Consider the following 25,282-nt stretch of genomic DNA (forward strand, 5'->3'; position numbering starts at 1 on the left):
GCACGGAATAACACACTTCGGAGAAGCACAGAAAGTGCGCCAATCTGCGAAAGTGTTGGTTAAGTCTGTGATTAAGCTATGGATTTAGGATTAGAAGCTGGATGTTGAAGGCTGATAAATATTGCCGTGCTGTATATCATGAGTTGACTAATTCAAGCAAATTATTACCTAACTTGCAGGCACAATGTGTGCAAACACCACACATTTTATCAAAATGTAAATTTATTGTTTTATATCTCGCTGATAAAATGATATTTTTCGCTCTTTTTTCCCCTCTGTGGCCAATCAGAGGAAAAGGTGGACTTTTATTAGGGGAAATTGGGGCGATTTCGATCCCAAAATAATCTCGAAAACTGAAGAATTTAATGATCTTTCATAAAAAGACCCTCAATATAGTCGCAAGAAGAAGAGTGATCAGTGTTCAGAAAAATACTCTTTGGCATTTTTTTGTACTGCTGTTGAAAACACACAAATTCCTCAGTTTACCTTTTAGCATATAAATTCACATACAAGATGTCATCGATAAAAGAAGCAAAAAATGAAAGTTTAGGAGCTTCAGATCAAGTCTTGAGCAATTTCTTAAGCATCCTTGAAACTTAGAATGTGTAAAACATGATCCAAAAACGGATGAATTTATAAGAATTCAACGAGAGTTCATTTGAATATCATTAGAGGATTAATAGAAGGAAAGGACATCCGTTTTCCTGAATATTTAGCAAGGACACATTGCTGCAAATAGGCCTATTTGCCAGGGGATCTTGTTTTTCGTGGCTCCGCCTTTCCTTAAGGTGGCTTCGAACGCGTTTCCGTCGTCCGGGGATGAGAGAGAGAAGCGGATTCTTAATTAGGTTGCGAAATTGAAGGATTAGATGCTGTTTGTGCGAGTAGTAAAACTGCGAAGAGTGGAATTATTTCTGGGAAAGAAAGCAGCTTTTCTGCAACTAGAGAAAATTGTTCTAGTTGTTTCGCTCTCGCTCTTCATTCACTTTTATTTGCCCGTGGCAGAAGTACTCATTCGACGGAAAGCCCATTATTGGGACGAATGCTTTTCGTGGGTATCAACAATAAGTGGTGTGTTTTATGCGAGTTGATTCTGAAAAAAGAAGATTAAGTCAGGGATGGCTAATTAATTCGTCTGCGTGCTGTATTTCCTCATCCAATTAGGCCAGAAAAACGTGGGCGATTTCCACACACACACACATGTGAATTTCCTGAAATACACTCACTTTAAAATGTCCATTTTCCTCTATTTCGAGGATGTTGATTTTCTAAAAATAACCACCCGGGAATATTTATAATAATCAGGCTTTTTCTATGTGATAAAAGCTAATATAAATTGTGGCATTTAGAATTCAAATCAGAAGAAAATTGTGATAAATGTTGTGTCGTGAAAAATTAATCAATCTCAATTGATTTGCATACGGTGTAAAATAAATAATAATGGACAATCGCTGATGTGCTCAATAAATAATGTATGGATTTCCATTGAATTGATATTACTTTTGCAAATATCATTTTGCCATAAAACCACTGGCCGATTATATTGCGAGAGGAAATGAATTGCGTGTCTTATGGCTGAAAAATGTTCAATGATTGGCAATTGCAATTCACATGAGATTTAATAAGGATGAAAGTCAATTTCATTTGAACAAACATGTAATTTTTTTCAATAAATGTCACGTGTTCATATTTGCTGTGGGATTTTTTTGCTAGTGCGATTGATGATCTTCAACTGAAGTTCAGGCAAATTGTGCAGTAAAACTTGTCTTCGAAATATGGAAACTTCTTGATTGGCCATGAAAAGTCAGTAAAAATGTTCTTTTTGGTAAAATTCTATTATTAGCGAATTTAAGTTATAAATAGTGTCATTCTTGGAAAGGTGAAATGCTATGAAGAAAAGCCTCGGACTCAGTGGAAAGGTTTCGCGTCCCTGCGTTTGAGGGAAGATCCGGTGAGAAATTGAAGAAGAAAACTCGCGCGAATGGCGAATGAAAGTGGATGTTCTCCATTCCTGGCATCCTGTCTTCTCGCTGAGAGCGAAAGAAAGAGAGAATTCCTTGGCAATAATTGACTGGGGATGAAAAACAAGTGGGTGTTGAGCCATAGAGAGTATTTGCAAGAATTTAGATGTGCCATTAGCAGGAAAATGTAGAATGAATACCGCCAAGATGAGAATGCCGCGTGCAAAGAGCTCAAAAATTCAACTAATATTGTGTGTTTGCGGCCTCTGGCAGACTATCGTGACGAACCAATTTTCTGCACGAATACACGCCGTTTTTTTTCGCGTAATACAGCTTTTACACGCATATTATGGAGATAATTCTTTGTTTATTGCCTGATAGCGCGGCATCGCGTCAGAAGACGAGTGAGGGAGAGAGCGTGATATTTGAATTGGGAAGGAATATCAGTTGACGCGTGATAAGATTAGAAGGAAGATCGTGCAAGGGAGGAATGCTGCAGAGATGAATTCACAATTTTCACTCAATTAAATCACTTTTGCCGCAAACTCACTCTGTTTTCACGATCATTGGCACTGATCCACTGGCAATTTGTGAGCACATTAGAGAAAAAAAGATTCGTGAGTTCTGCTGCTCAATTGTTATCAAAATGTGTGCGCTCTTTGAACAAGCAGAAGTGATTAATTGATACTCAAATGTTGGATTTTCCAAGACGTCTGGCAAGAGTTGAAGGAAATGAGAACAGAGTTGAAAGTGATGCAGATAAGTGGAGAAGAGCACAATTTGTATTCAACTCTACAATTTCATTTCAACATCAATTTCGCATGGAAATACATCCAATTTGAAATTTGTGAACTTCCAACGGGTGGAAAAGGAAATTGATTTCTTCCAGCAACGTTGAATGAATTTCACGTTGATTTTCTTTCTTTTCGGCACTTTTTCCTCCTTTTCCAAATTGCTTTGCAATTCGATGGAAAAGTGCGATGCTTGTCAAAAGTGGGGGACGATGGAAAAAAACGAGAGAGGAGACATTCCATTGAGGGAAAAAAATTGTCCCGTGCGACAAAATATGAATGCCAAATTATTAATTCATTAGGAAGGGTGTTCAATAAGGGGTGATTTTCATCGGCTTGAGAATTGTTTTATTCGCTGGAATGCAATTAATTCTGTTAACTCGCTGGGTGAGAATTCCCCAAGAGAGAGAATGGCGCATGTTTGGCGATTTATTGGATGTTTCACTGGGAGAAAGAAATGTGCACTGAGGGTGTCATTAAAATTTTGCCATGCCTGGAAATACACGTTCTTGTGTCTCATTGTCACCTTGACTGTCGCTCTCGCACCTCAATTAAGTTGTAATTCAATGGGTCGCCCTCATATTGTGCAAATATTTTCCGCCCGTTCTGCAATAAAGCTCACAATTCCCGCGAGGGCGGAAAAGCCGGGAAAAGAGAGAGGGAGAGATAGAGATGTTGAGAATGTGTGGGACAAATTTGGGGCTGAGGTGCGGAGTCTCGAATGTTTCACGCGCGAAGAGGGAGAACTTCAGGGGAATAACTTTTTAATTGGCACGTGAGCTTGAGTCTTCCACGGCAAAAGCGCCCTTTTCGCCACAGAAGGGAGAATTGAAGCACAGAACGCACGAAGAACTTTCTCACATACTCTGCATAACTTCTTTTCACTCATAATCAATTGAATTTGCTCCAATTGACGACCGAGGATCGCTGAGAGTCAATTCTTTATTTACTGAAAAGTGAAAGCACTGGATTTATCCAATATGGCCGATTTGCGATGACGTCACAGCCTAGTGTAAAAATTTTATCACACTTTTTCATGGATGATTGCCAACGAGGTTTATGATTTATTTAATGCTGCGCAACGGAAACGAAGTGCATTTGCACAGGTTTCAATATATAAAAATTCTATAAATATTTATTTTGAAATAAATTTGCACAAATTGCAATTTGTATCGGCTAATGATTGACATTATGATATACATAAGTTTTCACAGCCAATTTGGAAATATCAATGCCAACTGCTTTCAGTCATTATTATTTTTACGTTTAAATAATTCTGATGTACAAGAAAAACTCTTTTCTATGTTCTATTGTAACTAAGCCTAAATTTTCGTCTGTAATTTATTCTTGAAGTTCAATTGGAAAAGCTCAAATAAAGTTGAATTTTCTAAATCGGCGCCACTATCGGTAGTCAGATAAACTTCCGATGTTCGTTTCGAAGACGCCAAATCAAACTTAGAGAGTTGTGCTTGCTAACGAACGGAGTTTGAAGGAAGAGTTGAGCATAAAGAGAGAAAGGAAGGAAGCACAATAGAGATGTGAAATGTTGAAATGCTATTTTCATGTCTATTTATGGCTTAAAGTCTGCATACATAAAAGTTTATTATTCTGCGTATTCATAAAATTCAATGGCAATATGGAAGTAGGAAAGGTGGAAATAAAGGAATTACGGGAAAAAGCACATCAATATCATCAATTACATTAATCTTCTGATGGAATTTTTATTAAAAGGGACACATTCAGCTGAAAAAACAGCGAGGGAGAAAAGAGGAAAAAGTCACACAATAGAATTTTCATTTGTCCTGGACGACGAATGTAATCAGAGATGTATGAATATTTGTGGTGATGCTGGCGTATTTTTTTTTTCCTCGTGACTTTGGCTGAAAATTTATATGTAAATTTTCAACATTCCATATTCAGTGTGTATATATTCTTGAAATTCCTCGCGAATGTTTAATAATATGTATTTGCACAGATGCTTTTCCTGCATTGAGCGCTTGTTTCCTCTCACTCTCTCTTGGCAGACTTCACGATATGTCTAACCAAACGAAGCAACGGATTCAAGTTCCTGACGGCCTTCGTGATGTCCTGCTAGAGTTCTCAATAGCCTACCTCTTGGAGCAGCCGGGCGATGTGGTGGATTATGCTGTAGAGTTCTTCACGCGACTGCAGGAGAATCGTAAAACAAATATGGTGGCCGTGGAGGCGCCCTCGCCGGATGAGAGCGTGATGTCCCAGGAGGAAGGTGAGTGTGCTGATAGAAAATCAATTCCCCTGGCAAATAGTATCAACCTCTCGACACGGGCCGTAGATTTTCCGGACCCATGTCACGAATCGAGTGAGTCTTGAGGCTGAAAGTTTAATGTCAGCGTTAAGGGGTGAATATTTGTGCCGATCTGCACTAATCGGAGGCTTTATCTGCAGACATACAATGCTTAACAGACTGAGAAAGATGTGATTGCTTAATTCTTGCTCGGACATAGAGGACTTTGAATGAGAGAAATTGCCTCAATACGACTTTCTCGCATTCAAATTTAAAGCTATCTTTGATGTCACTTTAGTTGAGTACAATTCACCAGAGAAGGCACATTATTTACCCCTTTGACTGCGGTCATGGAGGCTTTTTGTGGGTGTGAATGTGACCCAATTTAGCCAACATTTGCCACCAATTACAAGAAGTCCTATTGAAATGTGTCGAGAACGTGTGGAAGAACGCGATTGAGAAAATGCTACTTTCAGTTTAATGCCATTTGGAGTGACGCAAAAGCTCGCGCAACTTCAAGGGAACGTCAAGTTGTGCATTTTTCAGTGTTTATCTACCTTTTTGCTTTTCCGTGCTATATATATATATTTCTCGTTTATTTTTGCAACACAATTTTTCCGTGTATTTGAAGCAGTGGAAAAAGGGGTGGTTGAATGTTTGACTTCTTCTTCGATTGTCTGGCAGAGACGGAAAAATATGAAATACAAGAATGTGACACGGGCTAAAGTGCATTTATGGGCAATTGTCACGCGATTTTCCTGGCGAAATGGATGGCCAAATGCAAAGTAGCGAAAGGAATGGAAGACAAGGAAAGATGTTGCGGTTGGAAATTGTGTTCAGGTCAACGGAAGTATTAAGAAGTATTTACAATATTCATTCCTTGGAATTAGTTCACTGCAAAGAAATCAATTTAATCAAGTTTTGGAGCTCCATTTTTGGAACGAGAGCGTGATTTTGATCAAAGAGATAAATTTTGGATGAAAAAATAGCAAATGAATGTTTTGAATTTTACAGAAATAAATGGAAAGATCAATTCGAAGATTATGAAATTCAAGCACAGTGAAGAGCTAAATTGTGACAACAGCTGCTGATAAAGTGTTGAATAAGTGGTGTACATATTTTTGGCGAATTTCTTCCCCTTGTGAGAAGATTTACAAGTTGAGTCACTCAAATATAGCGCTTTCTGCGTGTAATTCTAACCAGAAAGTTTCTCTCTTGTGCTCATTTTTTTATCGCCCACAGAAGTTTGTGGGATAAATTTTTAGTATCTGTGGAAGAAAATATCAAATTGAGTTTTTCTTTTCGCGTGGCGAAATTAGAATTTTTCCTCGTGGAAGTAAATTTGGCCGAAAAATTGAGATTAATGGAAAAGTTTTTCTCGTCACAACTCACACTAATTTGTGGCAATTTAATGTTATTTGTCTTTTCGTGGCTCAATCTCGAAGTGAATTGAATGAAGGTCAATTGAGTTTGGGACGCTGAGGGTGGAATTTGCATCGCAATTTCTCAATTTATCAACGATTGTCAGGGCAAAAGTGTGTATTTTGTCATGAAATCCACCAATTTTTCACTTTGCCGTCTATTTTCATCTCATGCAGTGGAAAGTATTGATATTTTACCATCCTTTTGTGTGCTGAAGCGTATTTTTTGTTCGATGTGAATATTTTTCACGGATTCCAACAGATGATGAGAGAGAAAAAAGAGAGCGTGTATATTATGTACATTGAGAGTGTAATTTAACATTTGGCATTTGACTCAATTCGCGCACTGGGCAAATGAAATGAAAATATATGAAAGCACAATTACATGCAAGGCTTCGTGTGACGATGGTAAAAAATTCGGTAGAGAGAGAGGAAGGGAGACGAAAAATGTGCGATACGGAAAGCAGAGATAGGAAATGAATGTAACATAGGGAAAAGTGTGCTTTTCATGTGTGAATTTTCAAGTGGAGCGAACTTTAAGTTCAATTATGGTGTGTGAAGTCTCTGAAATTCCCATCAGTCGCCTGAATATCGATTTACTGAGGGGGGGAAAAGGACGGCAAGGAAGATGAAAGACGGAGGATGCTTTCTATTCTTAGAATGTCTCACTGGGAAAGGAATAGCGTCGATACTCAATGGCTATTTGTTCTTGTGTGTCGAGGGGAAAAGTGTATTTTTTGGCAATGCTTTTTGTGCCCAAGCAAAACACAACATCAATATTGACTTTATTCTCAAATTAACTTGACCAAAAAGTCCTTCCCAAGATACTAAAGGCAAATTACAAGTCTTCAAATCTCAGCAGAAATGGCTGGAGCACAAAAAAAACAGAAAGACGAAAAGGAGGGAGAAAAAATGTTGTAAACATATTGAGAGGATTTTTTTCTTATCGCATCTCTTTATTTCCAACTCATCAACACACAGCGACTCTGGCGATGGGCGCTTTTGTGCTGAGCCAAAGATATTTTGTGGACCTGCGATAAAAATCGCATTTAGGCATATAATACGCAAGCCATGAAAACATACTAATTATTTCGTTTAGTGCGGGTCGAGAGGGAGAGACAGAGAGCGCATTGCAAGACAATACCATCCGGAATATTAATGAAGGCGCAGAGGAACTTTGGAGAGGTCGCGAAAACGTTGCCAGGAAGCCGAAAGGGCGTCACAGAGTGGGGAAAAATCAATGATGCCATTTCGCTCACAACAATGAGCTCACCTGCTGAATGTTTTCAATTGAGAATTCCGCAGGAGGCGCTTAGGGGAGGGTGGAGCGCGATGGAGATGAATATTGAATGCTTTGTATTGCACGAGAGCCGTATTGTTGTTTATTTGTCATCCTGTTTTTAATATGCAGAGTGTATTTTTTCATAAATGAAAATTAATATTGAACGTTTATTTCACTCAATAAACAGCCTGACTGAGATGTAAAATTGTAGTTGCAGTTGAATGCAAATGCTTGTTTTATTCAAAGAAGAATTAATTTTTTAATTTCTCTAATGAAAAATAGGTAAAAATTGGGCTAAAACGGCATTCCTCTGCCCTATTTTAGGGTTTATATTAACAGGAGAAAAAACAGCGATATCAAATGTCTTGCGTGGCGGTTAGTGGTTAATTAACTGACGGTTGCTTTTATTTAAGCACACAAACAGCGTCAATTTAGTGCACCGTTTAGGAGTTTACATCATCATGAGGGCGAAGATGGCAAAGGTGGAAAATGGGAAAGGTTAGTGTAAGTGTGGGAGTTGATTTTAAACTATAAATAGAAGCTCTCATATGGAATATGACAGTGGGTTTGAGAAGAGGATGTGGAAGGGAAATTTTATTTATTGGTTTCTTCCTCTTTCTGCTGTCCTTCTCTCTCCCTGTGATATCGTATTGATTTGCTCCCGAGATGGGAAGGCTTTGGGGTGTGGGGTGAGGATGGAAATCCACTTCTTGGACTGTGAAAAATTTGTTATCTCTCTTTCTGGTGGGGCGAATTGAGGGTGGATATGGATTTGACTGTATGATAAAAAGGAAGCGAGGCAAAGTCGGGGGAGGAAAAGAGGGAAAGAATACAACTGTGCGACACTTTGTGTTAAATTTTTCGCAAAAGATGGTGGTCTTGATAGACAAGAGGGTGGCTGTGGCACGTCCTTAGTGATTGCAAGCGTTTTATTTCCCATCCTAATGACATCACTTTGGGCCCCGAAGGCCTCTGAGCGCCGGAAATCCCACCGATGCTTCGCCCTCACGCACGTGGAGCAGATAATTTATTTCGTCATGTCTATTTTAGTGAGTTAAAAACTTATGAACATAAAGTGTAGCCGCAATAAAATTCAATAGGTCAGAGAAACGATGCTGGGTTGCGGAAAGGAGAGGCGAATTCAGGGGTAAAAGGGTCGCAATGGCATCCGTTTTAACCCTCAATCTTCGGAGGCTTTTAAAACATTTTCGGTATTCTTAAATAAAGGCTTTTTGCACGCTGCAACACTGAGAAAAAACTGACTGGAATTGCTGTAAAAATTATTTCGGTGGAGAGAAAAATTTAGACATGATTCCAGTCGGTAAATAAAGAGAGAAGATTAGAAAAAAGACGTTATAAGATTCCAGTAGAAATATCTTACTCACCTCCGGACAGAACTTTAAATTGAGTTGAGTGAAACTTGAGTTCTGAAATCGAGTTTATTTTATTACGAAATTGCTGTGCTTGCTTGAAGTGCATTTCAAAGTTCAGTTTCTATGTAAAAACAAACCATCTAAAGATTTCTTTAAACCAATATATTGAAATTGCATAAAACCTGAACCTAAAAACCCCAGAAATCAGGAGTATTTGCATTGGATTCACGAATTTTTCGCAGTGAAGGTCTTTTTTCCGCGCTGTCTCGGAGTTCCGCTCGATGCGGTGCGTGTGTGCGATTGTTGGAATAGAGGGCGAATCTCTTTGCAGATTTTATCCATTCAAATGTGATGATTTGCCAAAGGAGCGAGCGAAGACGTACAGTGACGAGATGAGGAAATGAATTGAGATGCTCAAGTCGTTCAAATGAAAAGGGGAGCACATTGAAGGAAATATTACTGCCAAGGGAGGGATTTTCCGGGCTTTCCCTGCGAAAGTTCCAACACGAGGCAAATTTCAAATGATGCTCAAGAGACAATTTTGAGAACAGAGCCGACTTACACTTCTTGGCATTATTTGAGTGACAATGTTCAGAATTTAGCATTTTATCGTGCATTTTTTCACATCACACGCGCTGTATTTGGAGAGATACATTGACAGCAGGGAATTGTAATGCTTCCAGAGATGAGCACAAATTTTCAGGGGTGTATTTTTGTTTAGCTGAAAAATACCCGCCATGAATTGTCTGGCGCTCTACTTTTGGGAATGAGGCGAATGAAGGTATTCCGAAGATATGCTCACGTTTGTCGAAATGAAGGTTTCTCGTCATAATAATGTGATATCATAGAGAAGATAATAATACTGTATCTCTCTATTTCATCCTCATATTTTTGCCTCATCGTCTCTGCTGAGGAAAATGTGACATTTTTTTGTTGAGTTTTGCCCTTTATTTTGGCTGATATCGAGAGACGAGGGCTTATTTTTATCATATTGTCGTGACAGAAGATGAAACATAATCAATATTATTAGATATTCAGAGATGTACTCGAGGGCGAATCGATATTTGACTGCATTGCCAAACTGTGACCACACTTCCAACAGCATTTGTCAATATGGCATCACTGTGGTGAATTAGTTTTGAGAATCATCAAAGATTAATTGAATTCTGTCAGCATGAATTTGTCAATGAGCATTAATTTAATTTATGCTAATTATACGGGATGCTTAATGCCAATTTATTTGAGTGTATTTTGTGAAATTATACATTGAAATGCGCATTTAATTGCATGTTATTTGCTGAAAGCATTTTTGAAGAGTTTAGTTAGTTATAAATCATAAAAATGACAATTTTACTCACATTTGAAATATTGCTGCACTAATTTCACTTCGTTTGCTCGGAAATTTTGTTCTAATTTGGAAACATTCAGTATAGATTTAATCTAATAATAATTCTCTTGTCAGAATCCTATCAGCCTTACATGGTTAAGTATTTTAATTAATTGAGAGTATCACTACTCTTTGTGATCACACATGTTAAATAAATTGCGGAAGTCAGTAAATAAAATATTGTGAGATGAAAAGGATGCAATTTCCTAATATTCTAGAAAAGCTCTTTACATTTTGATGATTTTTCAACTTTCTAATGCACTTAATTTTGCACAGAGCACAAAATGCTTTTAATACACTTGAAAAGGGGATGAAAAGAGTGTTTCGTTTGCTGTGCAGGAAATTTGAGAGGAGGAAGAGCGGAAAGAGAGCCTTTCAATATTTTACGGAGCAAAAAGTAAATTCACTCTCGGCTCTAGTTTTATTCATCATGTGCACATCAAATGACATTTTACGTAACTTCCTGGCCTCTTTATAGGGCGCAGAGGTGAAATGAAAAGAAAATATGTCTTCAAGTGCTTGAAGTGGTCGCGAAAGAGGCATAAATTTTATTGGTATTTTAATAAATAATGGCTTGTGTTGCGTACAGAATTGTCTATTAATAAAATATGCGGCATCACGAGATGAGTGAGAGAAAAAGGGGTGGAAAATGTTATGTATAAATATAACATTGGCGGGTGAAGTGAGAAAGCTGAAGGAGATGCGATCTAGAGTGTAAATATTTACACAAATGTGTGTTTTAAATAGATTCCTCGCGATCGGGAGTTAGTTGGCGCACCGCGTGTTGTGGCCAAAATGGCCTTTCTCTCCTGAGATGAGCAATTAATCGGTGACGTCACGTCTGCGACTCGTACGCACAATTTGTGTGCCAATGATGATGAGTAATGGGGATATTTTTGGGGTGATTCAGCGTGCATTTGCTGCACGGCTGAGACACTCAATGCAATTGGCTATGAAATGGATGCAATTTTCAGCATGGCGCGTTTTGTCAATAAATTATCACGCACAGTATTTAGCAAATTATTATTGGCAATTGTAAGATAATTATACGCTAAAAACACACAAGCGTCTGGCATTTTTTCTGCATTAGACTGAGTGTGACATTAAATTGAGAGTGGAGTTGATATTAGGATTGTTGTGAATTTAAATTGACCACAAATGGCGTGAGCTTAGAGGCTGGCGTCGAAGGTGAAAGAGCTTTTATGAGAGAGTGCAAAAAAGAATAGTTAATTGCATTTAATGATACATTCAAGTCACATAGTTCAAGTGTATTTAATTTATTTAAACACGACAATTTGTCAATTATTGCAATTTATTTATTATGTGGCTCTGGCAAACGTTTGCAATTTGCTGCATTCATTAAGGAATGGTTATTCTCTCTGAGCCAATTGAGAACATTATTATTATTGTTTGCATCTAATGGAGATGTTTCAGATATATTATGGCAGACAGATGCACAGCTTTTGGATAAGAACATGAGCCAGTGGAATTTTTTTTTCTCTTGTGTGTTGTGACCGCAGAATTGCGTCTCAATTTGAGAGAAAAAGGGAAAACCATATTCGCAGAGAATATAAATCAAATTAACAGAGTGTAATGTGTGTTTAATAATGGCCATAAAGAGATGTGATCGCGTCTATTTTCTCTCTCTTTCTCTATCTTCCATCGCTCTCAGAATGATGAAGAATCAATTGCGAAAGGCAGTCAAGATGAGGAGAATTCACTTTATGGATGTGAATAAATTGCAGTGTTGTGATTAGATGAAAAAACAACAGGTTGCATTAATGCACTTTTCGAGATCGTGTTGCAGAAAAAGGAGGTTGCAATTAATAATTTAGTAACACGGAGTTATGCAATGGAGCTCGCCAATGTTGCCACAGAGAATGGAGAGACGTTTTGCCTTTTTATAGAATAATGGAGGCTATTTTACTATCAACACTTTTCACTGCCAATCCCACTCAAATCCCTTTTTGTTCCTCTGTTTCTATGTGTGTCGCCCATCTCGAAAATTCAGTTTAGCACGTAGCATTTTTATTGTTTGACACTGTGAGAAGTGCGCGGAGAGGGAGGGAAATTGGGAGAATTTTCATCAATGAACGTCTAGCGAATGTGCTTGAGAGAGGGAAAGAGAGTAAATCGAATTCTTGGGTGTGCTTCGATATAATGAAATGCGTGGGAGAAATCGAAAGGATTGTATAGTGTTGGAATTGTGTATAGAAGAGATGCTGTGGATATGAGATTTTTCTTCGATCGAGTCTCGTGCAAATTGAATTTCCACGCTATATCTCAGCCACTTTGCGATTGACCATCAGATGAATGAAGGCGAGTGAACACACATTCGCACAACAAGATGGTGTGTTTTGGAAGGAAGGAAGGGGAAAATCTCCGATTTGCCAGACTGTAGCGAAAAATTTTTCAATCACACCCACGGAAAAGAGTGTTCTTCTCCATCCAAAATGCTGTTTGCCGAAGTGTGGAGAATGTAAATTTTCAAGGGTTATGGCAGTGAGTGTGATATGATATTATTGAGAGAGCGCGAGAGGGTGAAGAAAGTAGAAAGGAATTGTTGAACCCTAGCGAAGCGGTCTTTTCGCCCAGTAAATCCTTCTTAGGCCACAGAGAGGAAATCCTTGGGAGTTGAATGAAACAACAAGGACAGTGAATTTTCCCGTGAAGAAAAAAAAATGGTCAAACAATGAGAAGATTCTTTCTGTCAAATTTGTTGTCTTTTCATTTTACATTATTGTTTTTCATCCCTTATTTCTCTGCTGGCTGAAAATCACAATTTCTCCTTCGCCTTGTTTTTCTTTACCTTGAGACGTTGTATTTCTTTGACAGTGACTTTTTGGTCAGAATTATGCCCTGAGCTGTAAAAATTATAATGAGCTATAAATTCCTCTCAAATTATGGTTGTAAAGTAAATTATACTCAATACTGGAAGATTTCAAAGGAAATCCACGGTCAAATGTGTTTGATAGCGTGTCAAAGCGCCATACAAATTACAAGTTGTCAACTGTAAACAGCGAATATTTGCCATAAATTCTATACTTGAAGCAATTTTCAATTAGAAATCATTTCTAAGGTGTTTCTATGTTAGTTTTCCTCTCCAAAGTCATCAATTCAATTGACTTTTTCCTGTTCAATTGCACATCAAATGAACTTTCGTGCTCGTGTAGAGAGAATCTACCATTAAATTTTAAATTATTTGGAAAGCTCTCTCTAGGGATGCGGCTAAATTTAATTAAACAAACTTCCCGGGGTGTGTTTACCAATTGGGTGGGCGAAATGAGAAAGTATAGAGCGAAAGACTTTGTAAATTGGTGCGTGAAAATTTTCGGTTTGGGGAGTGTATGAAAATAATAAATGAGTTAGTGAAAAGATTATTTGTATTTTCACCTTTTCACCCATTCTCTCGACACGATGTGAAGTCAATCTTAAACGTCCGTGACGAAGGTTTCTCGAATAGATGAGAGAGCGAGAGTGAGAAGATGACGAGGGGAGTTTTCTAGCTATAAATCGCGTACAATTTTGTTGAGATGATTCTCATTTGTGACATGGAAAATTTGCTGGAAAATTTGTCTCATGACTTATTGATTTTTGCAAGTGGCGCGTTTTTTTCCCCTCGAGTCTCTTCACATGTTGAGGGTTGTTTTATATCTCTGCTTCTTCTCATTCGTGGTTGTCCCATTTTATTGAAATTCCCTGCTATGTTATGCCTTCTGTCTGTGCACACATGGAGGGAGTGTAGCTCTTGATGTGGAGCAGAGCATTGCGAATATGTGGGGTGTGCGGAGGAGCGAGTTTCGATTAGCAGATTGCCAGGGAAATGAATGCCTGAGGAGAAGCAATGGAGAGGGATCACTTCCCTGGGCATTGTATCATCTGATATGGCCTATAGAATCTGCTTTGGCTCTATTTATAAATCCAATGAACCGCCACACTTCACTCGCCATCCTTTTTACCTCTCTCTCATCTGTGAAAAATGATGAAGAGACTCTCTCTCTTGGTCTCCAATTCCACGCGGAATCCTGGCTTTAGCGTGCGCTGTACCAAGCAAAGAGATTGCCACCGATGTCCACCGGTTCGGAAATTGAATTCTGCAATGGGGAGAGACTGAGCTGCTGTATAATAAACAGTAAATAATTTATTAAACACCCCTATATAATCACACCCAACACTCGTGGGAACATTTACATTCACGCCCGAAAAATTGGTGTGAATTATAAATTTGAGCGCTATCAAAGTGTTTTATCTCGTTGAAAATTTCCTGGAAAATCCTTTATTGTAACAGAGATGGGTTTTGTTTAATTAATTCGTAGTCTGCGTTCTGACCTTTTTCAGGTTTTCTTCTCTTTTGTGTTATTTAGACTTGATAAGCAATGCAGAAATGGTGGCCTAAACATTGCAGAACTTGAACTCAATCTTGCCATAGAGATGTAATTAGTTGTTAGCTAAACTTGCAGAGGTTAGAATATATTGAGAGAGAAGAGAACATTGTTTGGCTGATTGATCTAAATTTGAAGCTACAGATTATCAAATTTTCATAAATATTCATTAGGGAAGTCTGAAAGTTTGGAAACTATAGTTTTCTCTCGCCTTCAGAAAGATGAAAAGTGTTGGTCGACTTGTGCTGTGCTCAAAGAAGCCTTCCAAAAATCATTTACGTTGCGAACGACGCTTCTTGTTGGTAAAATTCTTTGTTTTTTTCTTAATTATGCTGAGTTCTTCCCAAAAAATGCCATAATTTACATGTTTCTATTGAAATCCAATGGAATATTGGTTGATGATGCGCAATGATAAACAGTGCAGCGAGTGTATTTCGGGGTGAAGCTTATGAATATGAGGGGCGATCGGGTGAGGAGATTTTGAGTGGATTTATTAGTTTGATGATATGGATGGAAGAGTGGCTGAAGAACCCATTGAGCAGTTCAGTGAACAGAAAGGTGATTTTTACATAAAGCTCTCCGGATGGAAGCTGCCAATGGAGGAGTGTGTGTTTTGAGGTGAAAATGGCCGAGAGAGAGAGAAATGCGCGCGGAGGAGAGAAAGTGTAAATGAGAGAAAGAGCATAAAACACCACCACTTGACACTGATGGAGAGGCGAGACTCGGGAGAGTTGTGGAGCCCAAAAAGATGTGACGGCTGTGTATTTAATTACTGAACGTGAGTGAGTTGAGAATTGCAGCGAAACGCGCGCGGTGCAAAAGAATCCGCACCTTCGCGCGAGGAAAGACCGTGTGTGCTGTGGAAGGTTGCGTGAAAGATTTTTCATAAAATTGCAAAGTGCACGAGATACCAGTCATCTGTCAAGTGTTGAGTCGTCGAGACGGTTTTTCTCCATCTTTCTCTGCGTGTGTGGAGATTTTTCAGTCACCGCGGGCGGATTTTCACGTGTGAATTTCGGGGTGTTAATCCTCTGCGTGAATTTCATTAGAACTTTAATGTTCAGCCACTGATAGTATGGTGAAAAGTTAATTAAGGTGAAAGTGGAAATCCCACGTTTTTTCTCTCTCGCACACCTTCTGTGACAGTGTTTCATGTTACTTTTCTTGCTCTAAATTAAATTCCACACTCGAACCCGAGAGACTAGTTTTTTATCACTCACACACAAGCTGAAAGTTGGTGGCCGAAGGCAAAGGCATGAATCAATTGGTGACAATGAATTAAAGGTGTTTCACATATACGAAATTATTGATAGTTTGCTGTGAAACGTGCAATTTCGATCAGAGGATAAATTATACCCAGTTGAAGCAAAAGCTACAAATGATGGAAACGGAAAATATCGATGTTCTATCGTCATTTGGTAAGACAGAATTTATGACTTGTAAAAGCTTGTGTCGCGCTAAAAGGTCATTTTCTCGCCATTCATGCCATTCTAAAGTGGCTAAATAAGGGTAATTAGGTAATATCGCCTCGCTCACTCTCTCTCTCTCTCTGTGTCTCTCGGCCAACTATAGAATATTGTGAAATTGCAGTGACACACAAAAAGACATTGTTAAGTGATTGAAAATGGTAGAATTGAGATAAAATGCCAGCATGAGTTCTGAGGCGAAAAGACACGAGCGCATAAATAGCTGATAGAATAAGGCAAGAACAGGTTGCGAGAGCGATTGAATGCTGACAACATGCTCTGCCCAATATGTCGAAAAAGCGCAGCAAGTGATTATGAATTCAATTGGTAAAAATCACGACTGTTCACAATGTGGGTCAGAGAAACACACAAACACGCAAACGAATGACTTTCTGCCTGCTTCTTGGCAATTATCCCGAATTGTTCAGCTTCATCTCTCTCTCGTCGATAATAAATTGGAACACCTGAACGCGAAGTCCAGCAGAATGTTTCCAGTTCAAAGAGTTGTGCAATATTTACCGTCAACATGCCAATTTGTGTGTGCCATCGGAAAGTGCACACTTTCAAGAGCACATGGACGTAGTTTGGAAATTTTGTGATTTACTTTTACGCCTCATAAAAAATGAAGACGATGATTCAGTCCATTGAACCGATAATCAAGCAGTGAATGTGAATTTAAGTTGATAAAATGGTCAAATCATTCCTAAAGTGGAGAACATTTGATTCATAAATCGAATTTTCTTATTTCTCTTTCCCAAAATTGATCATATTTTTATTAGAAATCTAAAAATTCTTGTTTAAGCACATGAATTGATGTTCTGGAATGTTTTTTGATCACAAAATTTCTATCATTTCAACCGAAAAAGAATCTAGAAAGGCATCAGAATAGAAGGTCTACGCCTGTGCGCGATTCACATTTAATTTGCAGCACACAACATTGTCAACTTCTCACATTAGTTCTGAGTGCAGGTTGATGGAAAAATGTAAATATTTAGTCGCTCGTTTGCTTTCCATGTAATGAAAAAGGCCATAAGTACTCATTTTACACGCCGAAGAATGGGTGAAAATAGAATGTTTGACATGGGATAATAGTTTGTGTTCTGCTCGTATCAAATTGATCATTCACTTTATGTTCAATGTTGGCACAAGAGATTTTTTTTGCAACATTTCAATTGACCTTCATTTTTTATTGCTTAACTTGTTGTTTTTTTCTGTAATGAAATTCTCCTCAAAACTCGCTTTCCAGCGTAATTTTCTGTGACAAGCGCACAATTTTGCACGACTTGCGAGAGGAAATTACTTTTCTTATTTGATGTGAATACTTGTGGTTTCACTAAGTAAATTGTCTTTATTATGAATTGAATTTATAAAGACAATATACTTGAGTTTTATCTGGGGCGCTTGAGTAAGTTTATAATTGAGTCCTTCAAGTGCCAAAGATGAAAACTGTGAAATTGTATTACTTGCAGTTCTCATCTAAACCCACACACTTCCGTCTAGACTGTCAGATTTGGCGGATTTACAGAGCCTAAATTGTTAATCGAGTGATTCATGTGAGAATCAGGAAGGAAAATCTCTTTTCAGTGGATTTTCAATCACTTGCACAGCTGTGAAGACACTCTGCTTTCGTAGAATCATCACCAGAAAGTGCTGTAAAATGTCTTTTTAATTAATAGCTCGAGTAGAGACAACGTGACAAGTCTCTAAAGTGTGATAAACAATGTATAATTGTGTCCATTTGACCGGGAATAGTATCGAACATGCAATATTATCTCCCTTTTCCATCTTATACTGTGAACGATCGGCAAACTCTGTGGCATTTTACAGTGCGATGATAAAAGAAAGCTTTTGACATCGTTTGATAATGGATGACAATTGAAAATTGATAGTGAAGCAGCGGCGAAAAGAGTGGGAGTGAAAACGGTGGAACATAGCAATATAAAATGGGGAGAATGTGGTCTTTTTTTCACGGCACAAATATTAAATATCATTTTCATTCACAACACGTCTCAATGGGAATTAATTTTGGGCAGAGAAAGACAAAATATCGTGTTGGTGTGTTGTGTTGGAATTATTGTTGAATTATTTTAATTAACTTTTCCCCTTTTTGCGTGCACAGTGAATCGAATTTTGTGTGGGGGTGGACAGAGAAGTGTGTGGACATTTGCTCTCTTTTAGATGGTGTACGAGTGAAAAGATAGAAATCATGACCATTTATACAAATAGATTGAGTGATTTAATTAGCAATTCCTTCGGTGTCGATTACATGGAGCAACAACTCTCCGAGGCTGCAACAACAATCTCTGAAGGTGTCAATTTATGCAAAGTCAAGCAATTTGTAATGGTGTCAGTTTTTACTATTAACGTGCAACGAATGGAAAATGCATCCAAAGTTGATCTTGACAGTTTTTTTCCTCTGTGTTTGCGCGTTTCTCTAAACGTGCAAATCTCGTCCAACTTCGATTGCCAAGTGTGTGCTTTTAAGTATTTGCGATATTTGCCATTGATATCAAAAGTTGCTTCATTAGCCAGATTAGCGAATGTGTGGGTGGATACGTTTTCAATCATAAGAGGATGATTTGCTCCAGGGAAGTGAATTTGACAGGTTACAGTCACTGGTTGGCCATGTATAATCATTGTTAGATTGTTCGGGATTTCCTGCGACAGACAGAAAACTTCTCTCCGGGAAAAGTCCTCGACAAGATTTAATCTTCACCAGATCCAATGGCACGTGAGATTTTCCGAGGGGAATTACCAAGTTTTAGGAATATGCACAATTCCATTTCGCAGAGCTTTCTCGTGTTTCTTATTTCGATTGTGGTGGCAAAACTGCTGGAAAGCTTGAGAGCCTGACAAAACTTTGCGCAACTGAAGCGAAATGTGAACGAAAAGAGGGAGAGATAAGCGATAAAACTGAATGATAAATTGAATTCTTCTTTGCGAAACTGCATAGCAATCGATTTTAAAGGTTCGATTCCATATAAAAGTAGAATTGCTGAGTTTAATCTTACTGCAAAGTTAAAATTTAAAACACTTCCGTGTGTGGAATAAAAGGCGATATTCGCAAAGTTCAATAGGCATTCATGTACAGTGTGATAAGAATATCTTATTCATTCAATCTGCGCAAACAATTGTGAGCAGCGCATGTAATTGATCTGGGATATGTTTCACGGGAGATAAATTGAATGAGAGATAGATTTCCGTGCACAATTCAATCATATTCCCCAAAAATCTAATCAATATATGAGAAGTGAGAGCGAGAGTTTTGTGTGTGGCGGAAAAGTGGAATGAGTGTGGAAAAGGAATCTGTTGCACATCAAGTGAATTGTGCCATTTATTGATTCATATTCGACAGTATCTTCTCAACTCATTCTCTCTCTCTCTCACTGTGCAAAATGTCAATTGAATTTGCGATGAAGACACATCAAACAATGCGTCTTTCCTCTTGACGGCGTGTCAGAACATTTAATGTGATGATGCATGTCATAATGTTGGCAGTTTGCTAGTTGCTCTGGAGACACTTGCTGGTCTCGTATTGGGTGATAATTTATGAAAAATCAATTTGGGTGATGATACATTATCGCACTGTCTGTCTCTATCATTGAGAAATGTGGGAAAGAAATTCAATTATCCCAACTTTCCTTCCTCTGCGCGCCCAGAGTTGGAGCGACGATAAAGTCTCTCCGCAGAGCAGATGCTGCAGTGTTTTTATCACATATTAATGTGTGACACATTAATCACGTGCGCTGGAGTGTGGGATGCTTAGCGAATAAACCACGCGATAATGTGCATTTGGCACGACAAACTGTTGAATTTTCAATTTTACGGGCGCGCAAGAGAAAAGTGGGAGTCTGAGTGGAAAATATGATGGCAATCTTGTAATCCCATTGATTAAGTGTTTAAATATATCTGGCAGAAACACACTCTCAACTCTGCGCCAGTCAAATGCAAATTTATGGGATAATCTCTTTGAAATGGAAATCCAACATTTCTCTCTCTCGCTCTCAATAGTTGGCAATTATCATATTTTACTGTACACTGCACGGGTGGCAAAATGGGAGGTGGTGAATTGCGAGGGTGTTTTGCAGAATGCCTGATAGTTGATGTGAGTTTTGTGTGGATTAGAACACAGGGGTTGTTTATTAATTCGCAGAGTAGGTAATCTTACAAACATTGCGCGAGTTTCGGTGGAAATTTCACGAGGATGTAATTTTTGTTTGGTGTTCTGTTTGATTTTCACAACATTTATCCGGAGAGTGAGCATTATCGTCGCTCTGGCAGACAGTTTGGCAAGTTTTATTCAGAAGAATTGCTTGGATTGGAAGGAGGGAGGAAAATGTTTTCTCATAGTCGGAAATTTCAAACTTTAAGTGCCTGTTTTTATGTGTATTTATCAAGCAGAATCCATCGTCTGAACGGAATGCGATGTGAATCTTTCTGCTGAATTATTAATGGTCATAAAATTCGCCATGGCAATATTGGGCGAAATATACATATATCATTGATTCACTGTCAAGAGAGTGCGGAAAAAATGATTGACGATATTTGTGTCAATTATGTCTCAATATTTCACTACGCGCCAATAATGCTATCGATGCGTGGAAGTGTGTCTGATTGTCCTATAATTGACACTGACAATGAATGTGAACACTAATTGTTGGACACTTTTTTGCCACACTCTTTTTCCGCTTGAATCACTCTCCAATATCTCACACTCGAAGTGACTTTCTTTGAAGGCACACAACAGCGATTTTCGTGTGCCGCCGAGTGTAGGAAAAAAAAGAGAGGCGGAGGCAAAAAAAATACGAAGTGTGCGCTCAAGATCAATATAATGATTGAGTGTGTGGCAAAAATTGATTCGTCTTCTATTTTAATTGTGATTGATTACATCATGAGTTGTTCATGTGTCACGCTTCTACAATTTTATTTTACGATTTTCATCTCGCATAAAACTGTAATGTGACGTGACGCTTTATAGCGACGATTTCGGGCCAATTTCTCAATGTGCATGAATTGGTGAGGCGAGGAAATGATTCTGTTGAAAATTGTTTTGTGCCATATCGTGTCCATTTGTCTCCTTTCTGTCTCTGTTGGCCAAATGTGTGTGACATGGGAATTTTTCAAGGGGCTTCTGTGCTACTCAAAGTCTCTGCAGAATACTCTCACATAGTTTGCAAGGTTCTAAAGATTTGCAAGTTGACTTCCCCTTTGAATTTTTGGGAGATTCAGCAAATTAAGCCAGAAGGACAAGAGAGTTCATTCACTCTGTGAATGATTGTGGCAAAAGTTGGCTGTAATTTAACTAGAAACCTCATTACAGTGTTTGATTGTTTGCTGAGGACTGCTTTTGAAGTGTGATTTCTCCCTCTTTCTCTCGGCAGAACCCCTCGTGACGCGCTTCGCGACGCGGCGCAAGTCTGTCTTCGCTGAAACATACGATCCGGAGAATGATCCAGACGACGACGAAGGCGCCACGGCGATCTTCCCGAAGACGGACGAGCAGCGCGCGCGCCTGGTGGAGTCCGTGAAGAATATCCTGCTGTTCAGGTCGCTGGACAAGGAGCAGATGAATCAAGTGCTGGACGCCATGTTCGAGAAGATTGTGCGGACTGACGAGTACATAATACGACAAGGGGATGATGGTGACAACTTCTACGTGATTGAATCGTGAGTTTTGCATCCCTTTTTTGTCGTCGCGCGCGCGATGGAAATGACGTGTTTTGTACATTTTGCACAGGGGAAAATATCGTGCTTTTGTCGGCGAGACTCTCATCCACACGTACGACAACAGCGGTAGTTTTGGTGAATTGGCACTTTTGTACAATATGCCGAGGTGAGTGGGCGTGAGATGCTGACAGATTGAATGGTTGTTTGTGAATGCACTAAATCGTGCGCGCGAATCCTTTGCAGAGCGGCCACTATTCAGGCGGCGACTGAGGGTCAACTGTGGGCGATGGATCGGCAAACATTCCGGAGGATTCTGCTGAAGTCGGCATTCAGAAAGCGGAAAATGTATGAATCTCTGTTGGACAATGTTCCAATGCTGAAAGCGCTACAAGTAAGTTGATTTTGCGATGATTTCTTTGATCTGCGCTCACCCCTAAATGTTGTGTGTGTCTTCTTCTCTTTGGCAGAACTATGAACGAATGAATCTGGCGGATGCCCTCATACCAAAATCGTACGGCAAAGGAGAGAGAATTATCAAGCAAGGTAAATAAATATATTTGGCAAACATCCAGCAAAACTCGACTAATCTGCCGAAGAGGAGAGAGTGGGGAAAGTGGATATTCTATTGACAGAGGGTTAGGCAAATTTGATATAGTTTTCCACCCTCTCTCTCTCTCTCTCGAATAATATCACGCACGTGGGCAAAAAATAAGAACGAGGTCAGAGGAAGTGGCATAATAGGAAATCTATTGGGAAACTTTAGTGATTTCACCTCATCTTTCTCTGCTCGTCGCGCTCAGTATGGAAAAAGCGCGCTTGAACTGTACAGAAAACTTTTCAACGATATCATATCAAATATTTAGCGGGCGACAAACAAGTCCAAAATTTTCGATATTGATTCTTTTCCATTTGGGGAAAATGGACAGAAGAGGACATTCGGTGTGAGAGAGAGAAAAGAGTGCATGAAGACAAATTGTCTGAGGGAGTTGAATGAGAAAACTTTGAAGTGATCCGAGTCGCAATATATCCTCTGCACAGTGGATAATTCGTGCGGAAATTTGTCTTTCACCCACAAACTTTCTGCCAATCTTCACTTTCATGGAATTGAGTTAGATGTGAAGTGAATTTAGTAGATTGCGAGAACATCACTGAAGGAGTGTGGCGCAAATTAGTGGGAATTAAATCTTTGCTGCTTGATCTTCAGCAACTGCACTGAACTTGAGTTTAACACTCTCACGCGTGAGGCAATTATGATGAAATGTCTTTGTTATTGAAGCAAGCGAAGTCGCTTGAGAGTTCTTTAAACATGTTTGGGGAGAAAAATTGACATTCTGGGATCGAGATATCAAGATTTACACCCTAATTCAATACAGAAAATCACTCTTTTTTCTCTATTTTTAGACATTTCTCTACAGAATTCAATTGAATTTTCGATTGATAGTGGATTTTATTGATCACGTAACAAATAATATTTCATATCCGAAAGACCACACACGATGGGCTGTAAAATTTTAAACACTCTGCAACTTTTCAGTGGCGGATATTTATTTGACGCTTTATCGCTTAGGTTAAACACTTCGTTTATCTTTTGCCACTGAATTCTCAGACGACGACGAAAAGTGACACTCTTCAGCAGCAACACTTCGTATTAGTATAAGCCAAACAGGGCATATAATATAAACAAGAAAAGGGCATAAAGGAAGGAAGATGCAGAGCAACTCTGTTAGTAGCGAAGAAACCATCTTAGAGTGAAGTACTTGAATTTGGAGTAATTTGCACATTCACAAGTGTCTTTAATCCTATCTTGTACAAGTTAAATCAAGCACATTTCAGTTCATTTTGCTCTCAATCAATCTTGAATGACATTACTTTGAGCTCTACAGCAGTGCTTTTGTGATTGTGAGAAGGATTTCAGCAACAATTCATCGACAGATCAATGAACCCCTTTCGCTTCCTTGCTAATATACCCAGTTGTGTGTGTGTGCCATTTCTGCGGAAGGCACTTTTGCCTCTTCTCAGGGCGATTTTGAAAGGAAATGTGGGAATAATTATACATTCGATTAACTCTGACCTAAACTTCTGTACATCTCATGGAGAGGGTGAAGAACGAGTCAAATGTGAGAGAGTGAGTATCGAAGTGGCCCAAAAGTTGGCTGAACCGCTGGAAATGTGTGGGTTCTCATGAGGAAAATCAATAAGAAAAGTTGTGTGTTGTTTTTTCTCCTCATTTATGAGTTCTATTATGGCTTTGTGGGGGTTGGCGAGGCGGGGGAATTATTGTCATTTAGCAATGTGTGTATCTCTGTGAGACGATCTCAATGCTATGCTTTTCTCTCTCTGTCTTGCAGGCGATGTGGCCGACGGAATGTACTTCATTGAGGACGGATCAGTGTCCATTCGCATTCAGCAGGACGAGGGCGAAATAGAGATTTCTGTCCTGGGAAAGGGTCAATATTTTGGTGAATTGGCTCTGGTAACGCACAGATCGAGAGCAGCGTCCGCTTATGCTGCTGATAATGTTAAAGTGGCATGTAAGTGACTCTTTATCGCTTCTTGCGGCAATTTTACTCTGTTTACTTTCTCTATCTCTTCCTCCTTGCTCTCTATCTATTCTACTCTTTTGTTGTTCTATCCATTCACTCTCGAGGTTGATCGATTGGGAAATGATTGAATTATTAGCAAGATGACGATGAAAAAAAAATTACTTTAGCGCACAGACAAATATTTGAGATATTTAGAGATGTAGCACAATGTGCGAATTGATGGCAAAATTATACTGTCTGCCGGCTTTCCGAACCTTCTTCTGTTCTTCTACAGCCACAATTTCCAAGGGGTGAATAATATGTCTCTCTCTTCTCCAATATTAGAAAAAAATTGTGATATAATTCGAAAAACTGGTAGAAAATGATTATTTGCTCGGGAACTTGCTGAATAATCAATGGAAAAAGTATCCTTTTATCTGTAAGGATTCAATTTGATTATGAAAAGTGATGCGTGAGTGACATTTATTCACCCCTCAACAATTTCTCTTCACACTCACAAACTAATTTCTATTCTAATTATTGCGTTTGTTATATAACTTTTAATGCTTTATGTTTTTTCTTCTTTCTTTTTTGCCTTTTCATTTTGAATCTTCTCTTAATCTACTGGTGCATGTTTGTGGCAGTTTTAGAAACGTGTTGTTTTGAGAGACTCTTGGGTAAATATGTAGACGTTTTAAAGCGGGGATTTCACACCTACAAACATTTAGATGAAGCACTCTACTTGGAGATTCTGCGTGAGAATCCCT

At 38.8% G+C, this 25,282-nt stretch overlaps 1 protein-coding gene across 8 annotated transcripts in view; it reads left to right on the top strand.

Moving 5' to 3' along the window:
• Positions 1-25,282, top strand: part of LOC132261027 (cAMP-dependent protein kinase type II regulatory subunit) — a 31,715-nt gene that overhangs the window by 1,018 nt on the left and 5,415 nt on the right. For 6 of the 8 annotated variants that reach the window (XR_009468397.1, XR_009468398.1, XR_009468399.1 and 3 more), the window contains exons 2-7: positions 4,777-4,997; positions 21,708-21,993; positions 22,064-22,159; positions 22,237-22,384; positions 22,461-22,536; positions 24,342-24,524. Coding sequence is in view for 5 of the 8 variants with exons in the window: in XM_059759516.1 (XP_059615499.1) it covers positions 4,787-4,997; positions 21,708-21,993; positions 22,064-22,159; positions 22,237-22,384; positions 22,461-22,536; positions 24,342-24,524 (1,000 nt within the window). In the remaining 3 variants the exon portion in view is untranslated. Of the gene's footprint in view, positions 1-4,560; positions 4,580-4,627; positions 4,647-4,776; positions 4,998-21,707; positions 21,994-22,063; positions 22,160-22,236; positions 22,385-22,460; positions 22,537-24,341; positions 24,525-25,282 lie in introns of those variants that run through there. The other 2 variants (XM_059759517.1, XM_059759519.1) reach the window with 2 other exon arrangements.

This window comes from Phlebotomus argentipes, unplaced genomic scaffold, assembly GCF_947086385.1.
Source record: "Phlebotomus argentipes unplaced genomic scaffold, Phlebotomus argentipes genome assembly scaffold_18, whole genome shotgun sequence".
Classification (NCBI taxonomy): domain Eukaryota; kingdom Metazoa; phylum Arthropoda; class Insecta; order Diptera; family Psychodidae; genus Phlebotomus; species Phlebotomus argentipes.